The 6,157-nt window shown below is 36.9% G+C and overlaps 1 protein-coding gene across 1 annotated transcript; it reads right to left on the bottom strand.

Annotated features, from left to right (window-relative positions):
* Positions 1 to 1,813: 1,813 nt before the first annotated feature.
* On the bottom strand, positions 1,814 to 5,049 carry LOC141611188 (IAA-amino acid hydrolase ILR1-like 4). The gene is made up of 5 exons (XM_074429665.1): positions 4,595 to 5,049; positions 3,736 to 3,861; positions 3,110 to 3,424; positions 2,877 to 3,005; positions 1,814 to 2,372 (listed from the first exon to the last, which is right to left on the bottom strand). Exons 1-5 carry the CDS (start codon positions 4,964 to 4,966, stop codon positions 1,971 to 1,973), a joined length of 1,344 nt encoding a protein of 447 aa, XP_074285766.1. The 5' UTR covers positions 4,967 to 5,049; the 3' UTR covers positions 1,814 to 1,970.
* Between the last annotated feature and the right edge of the window lie 1,108 nt (positions 5,050 to 6,157).

Raw genomic sequence — 6,157 nt, 5'->3', positions numbered from 1 at the left:
ACATACAACATATCCAGCAATCAAGCAAAGCCTATAACCACAATACAATTATCCATTACTATCAAGCAAACCCTAACTGTAAAGAACAAGGACACGGAAGATGATTATGACATACCTATAGGGAGAAACTCGGCAAAAGACCGCTACCCGACTCAAGTGACGCTCTCCTAAGGCACAAGGATCTTCAAAAGGCTTCCATGGAGGTTTTGTGGTGAAGGGAAGGGAAAGAGGCGACTGAAGGATAGGAGGAAAGTGGCGAAAATGAATTGCGGATTTAACAAAACGCGATATAAAACCCTCGCTGAAAACTCGGTACTCGATCGAGTACCCAACATACTCGATCGAGTGGCCCCCTACTCGATCGAGTAACCTAGCTACTCGATCGAGTAGCCCCTACTCTATCGAGTACCACCCGTAACACGCCACCCAAGATGGTTTTGGCACTCACTTCTAAGACTATTCCCGCTCCCAAGGTCGGTCAACGCTGGTCAAAGGGTCTCTAAAAGGGCGGGTATTACAAAAACCTTCCAAATCGAAAGTAAAACCCACTAGCCAAATCGACTAGAATCCACTATAATAATATAGTACCAGTACAACGTAACCGTCTCGAATTAATACCAATTCAAAACCCACAATAATATAAGATAACAACCTCTAGCCCTCCAGTAATATTAGTCAATGCCACTAATATCACCCCTAGAGTAACCTCCTAAATTATTTTTTTTTGAAAGAAAAGATCAATTCATTAATAAAACGCCAAACGGCACTTACAATAACCTCCTAAATTATTGTATTATAACACCCGTTATACTGCCTCTCACCCTCAAACCCAACTTGCTATTTTCTACCAAGCTAAGTCACCTTGTTTGATATTTGTTGTGAGATATTGTTGTGTTGTTTTCCAAATGAAAACCATCTTTTATATAGGAAAGCCCATGGAACAAATTCCATGTACTAACATCTTCATAAAGACATTAGTCTCCCTTGTCCATAGCTAATACAATGAATCAAATATAATTCATTGAACTCCACCATGTACATTCTAACTTTGTAATTTATGTACATGTGACATCTTGTAACATTGAACAAAAACTTGTGTTGGACAATTGGGTGTTACCCAACAAATACTAGTATCGTAAACCGTTTATTTTTATGTATAAATCGTAAACCATTTCTTTTCTCTCCATTTTTTCTTACAAACTCATTTAATAATAGTATCTCCTCTATACTATATTAATTCTTTATTTATGTATAAATCGTAAACCGTTCGATGTTGACCAAATACAATCTGGACCGTTGATAGGTAATAATCTTTCCATTTTTTTTTTTAGAAAATGGAGAAAATTTTGACTCTAAAAATTGAGTACTACTCAACATGGAGAAAATTTTAACTCTAAAAATCACGCCTCCTATTTTATTTATTCCGCCCCTATTTTTCCATTTATTCCAAATTTGCTCTTGAACATGTAAATTAATTTTACTAAAAATTACTTCTCATTTACGATGTTATTTCCGAGAATCTGAAATGGATTCCTCTGGCTTGAGATCTCTGGAAGTGGTGCAAGGGTACAAGACGTTATTTTTAGTGACTATTATTTCCTTCAAGCTAATAATGATAACCTAAACAAGAAAATAACACCCTCAACTTGAAGGAAACACACGATGAAATGTCTGCTATTAACATGTCTTGAGCTGATTGCTATTCTATCGGAATAAGCTGTTAACAATACATAGACAATGTTTCCGAATGACTTAATTATGAAATTTACGCCGAGAATTGCATCAAATGAAAGTACTCCACATTAAAACTTAATGAATCATTCTACATGGAAATAAAAGAACTTGAATTTTGATTTTTGACTTTACAGAAGAATTAGTACCCACATTGTACCAAATTTATTTGCATTTCAAAATGTAGCCTCTTTTAGATGATCAAGAGCAATTTTTTAAAACAAAAACAAAAAACCGTGTCACAGTTCGTCACGATGTATCCCCTCTTGTAATGTGCTTTCTGGTCGCTTTTCAAGAAGGTACCTGAGAGCTAGGGAAGCATGAAGAGATGCACCATATGGAAGAACCTCTTCACTAAGCCCATACGTCGGGGTGTGTTCTGATCCCGTTTCACGAGTCTTGTTCTTCGTGCCAACAAAGAACATGTACCCGGGTAGTGATTCCTGGTAAAAGGCAAAATCCTCGGACCCGGTCAATTGTGGGGCTTCTTTAACACTATGAGCTCCAAGCATATCTGTGGAAACACTTGTGAAGAATTTATGCAAATTCTCGTCATTTATGGTTGGTGGAAACTGCCTTAAATTGTTGAAGAAATCGACATTTGCAGTGCACCTATGTACCGCGGCTTGACTTATGATGACCTGAATTATTGAGCTACATTGTTTTAGCAGGAGTTTAATAAATCAAGGGACAGAAGAAAGGTGTTTTCTACTCTAGCAACAAAGGACTGAAGGAACAGGAGCACCTAAAATAACGATCAATCATAGTTTAATACACAACACGGGAACTCGAGGCCAGACAAATGGGTCATTCGGGTCGGGTCACATTGGGTCGGATCATTTTCGGGCCGGGTCACTTTTGGGTCGGGTCACTTCGGATCGGGTCATTTTGGGTCGGGACAATCTGGGTCGTTTGGGTCATTTCGGGTCGTTTTGGGTCAATCGGGTCATTTTGGGTTACTTAAATCGGGTCACTTTGGGTCGGGTCGTTTTCGGGTCGGGTCACTTCGGGTCACTTTCGGGTGATGCATTTTCGGGTCTCGGGTCGGGTCATTCTGGTCGGGTCAGCTATGTCAGGTCTAGTTTTAAGTACTTTTATCAATTGCAAGCTTGATTCCAATACTGCAAGATGCTAATGAGGCATACCTCCTTAATTCGCTGTTTGAGATGTGAAAAACTGTCTCTCAATAGGGCACGGAATGTTCCACCGATGGTAACTGAATCAGGTATGACATTATAAGCTTCACCTCCTTGGAACTTTCCTACACTAACGACCTGCAAATGAGTCATCTTTAATGTTTTTCATTTAAAATGGAGCCAAATACTCATATGCTCCATGTAGAAATCGACAACTGAGAACAGGGAAGGAAATAGTTTACTTGTGCATCAAAGGGACTGGCTTCGCGTGAAACGATGTGGTGTAAGCTAACAATGACATTAGAAGCAGCCAATATGGGATCCACAGACAGATGTGGAATAGCCCCATGACCGCCTTTTCCTTTGATCACTGCTTCGAAGAATCCACCTCCAGCCATGAGTGGACCGGACCTTCCATACACTTGACCCACAGGCAACATCGAATTGACATGTAAACCGAAGATGGCTTCAACATTGTCCAGAACTCCATCATCCATCACTTTCTTGGCACCTCCATATCCTTCTTCCGCTGGTTGAAATACCAGAACAATGGTTCCCTGAAAGGTACGAATATATCATATTATCTCAATGCATTACAAGTACTACTACATGTCAGAAAAATATTCATATTGCATATTAGCCGTCATAAGGAACTTCCACAGCGAAAACTGTAACAACTAAGTCAATAGTCTATTGTTAAATACTACTGTATAATGCTGCAAGCCTACAATTTACCACTGGCAGACTAAATCAACAACGTGATCGTGATCTAATAACCCTGCATTGCATAGTTTAACAGCTCTATCACAGTTGAACAGCGATAATTTAGAAATACCAAATCAGAAAGCAAACACGGCTATAAACTTACCTGTATCTGGTCTCGATGCATTTGGAGGATCCTTGCAGCACCAAGCAGCATAGCAACATGAGCATCATGACCACAAGCATGCATTTTGCCAGGGACTTTACTTTTGTGTTCCCATTCCACTAGTTCCTACAACAAAAAATCCTTTTCAACTCTGTCATCCGGCAAATGCCGATTTAGAACACACCCAAACCCCCCAACACTGTCTTTTGCATCGAAGACAAAAGATAAACCACAATTTTCCCACGTCTACGAAAGCTTCTCAAGCAGAAAATTTCAATAGCAACCCTATACGAGAAAAATGAACATACATACATCGGATGGATTACCTTAGATTTTATTTGTTTTTGAGCATATGTATATTTTTTTTTTTAGCTTATTATCTCAAATTTTATTTGGTTTTGAGCATATGTGTATTTTTTCCTGAGCTTATCAAAATTTATAATTTAGATTTTAATTTGTTTTTCCGCTAAAACTCAAATTTAACTAAGCTTATATATAATGTTTTTGAGTTTTATCGGATGTATAATCTACTTACCGTATAAATACGGTAACTGACCAATACTTAGTTGGAGTAACTGAGTAAGATATTCTTAACCAATCTCCCAAAATGCTGTACCAAGCAAAGACCTACTCTTGATGGGCGCGAGTCAGGTCCATACAATGTCAATATTCAATTATAAATACAAATCAATTGGTCCCCGGTAAGGCCGTCGTACACAAAAATTGTGTAAAACAAATCTATTAAAACAAATATCATAACCTGTGAATTAAAAAGTTAGTTACTGAAAGGACCCATTTTATAAACTTTTTTCCTAAGACGGTTTTACACAAGAATTTGTAAATATTAATTCAGAGATACCTGAATAGGGAGAGCATCCATATCAGCTCTCAATGCAACAAAAGGAGGCTTCCCAGTACCAATATATCCAACAACACCAGTAACAGCAACTGGGTATTTATAATCAATACCCAATTTCTCTAATTCCTCTCTAATTAGCTTACTAGTCTCAAATTCCTCGAATCCAAGTTCCGGATTTTCATGCAATCTTCTTCTTATATTCACCATCCATTCATATACTTCATATTTTTGTGTCAAATTTAACAAATATTTTGGAATTTCTTCTACCTCATTTGAAGGGAAGTTATTCAAGTTAGTGTCACATAATGAAGATTTTGCAAGAAATAATTGAAGAAAATACAAGAACACATAAAACCCTTTGGAAAAATTCATTTTTTTTGGTGGTATACTTCCTGGTACTGATGTTTGATCATATAAATAGAATACGTAACCAAATGACTGGAAAGGGCGGAGTATACAATATACGGAGTAACACTGTAACATATATAAACAGGAAGAATGATTTTATTTAGGATTTTGATGTTTGTTATTACTCGCTCAGTCTAAGTCTCAGTCTTAGTCAATTGTCGTCCTTTCTATTTTAAGAATGAATTTGATAAGCAATTTGATCATTCAAACCAATTTGTTCCGCCTGTAATTTAGTAATTGGCTGATTGGCTCACTCCTCTTTTCTGTGTCTTTGTGTCAAAATCAAAGGATAATTGACCGGAACGGATAGAGTATAAGATTTAATTAATCAATTCTAGTAACATATCAAGATGATAATTTTCTCAGATTAGAGTTGACAGAAAAAGGAAGAAACCAAAAGGAACGATCATAGTTCATACTTCTACATTTCGTGCTGTATGATTGTATTCCATTAGACATGAATGATTATTTCCTTTACAAGAAAATACATTTATTTATTTCTTTTTAATTTTTTACTCTATGCCTAGTGGAAATATGTTAGAAAAACCGTTAATTTAATTCCATTATGGCATTATACCCTCGTTTAACCGGAAAACATTAGTTAATGGATGAAGTGATATGGGTTATGGACTTATGGGTTATAGGTTTATAGCCCTGGGCATATAAGGTGATTGTGAATAGACCTGACAAAGCCGGTTGATCGGGTCAGGGTTAGGTCTGGTCAATTCAGGTAAGTCATTTGGGTTTGCAAGAATTCGCGGCTGGTTGAGTTGAGTTATTTTTGGGTTTGGGCTTTTTTTAGGTGGGATGTTAGAAGGTTATTTGATGATAAACAACCATTATGCGATGATAAACATTTGGGTTGGGTTTAAACTAGGTCGAGTCAATTCGGGTCCTTAATTCGGGTCAATTTTGCCAGGTCTAAATGTCTAATTGCGAAAGGGCTAGTTGACATTCTCTACCTACAATTTACGGAATTAAGGTACTGGGATAAAGTTATTGTTGTTGTAAGACTAAATCAATAAATTTCGTTTGCAATTAAGTCCCCTAGTTTGGTTAAAAGTATAATTATTTTTAACCAAAAGTCTTATCACAAAATTATCTATAATCATTTATACAATTTATTTCCCAAAAAAAAAAACTTATTTCAAATTT

Source organism: Silene latifolia, chromosome 11 (genome assembly GCF_048544455.1).
Source record: "Silene latifolia isolate original U9 population chromosome 11, ASM4854445v1, whole genome shotgun sequence".
Taxonomy (NCBI): Eukaryota; Viridiplantae; Streptophyta; class Magnoliopsida; order Caryophyllales; family Caryophyllaceae; genus Silene; species Silene latifolia.
Note: the sequence above shows the minus strand (reverse complement) of the source record. Positions and strands in the feature narration are given on the sequence as shown.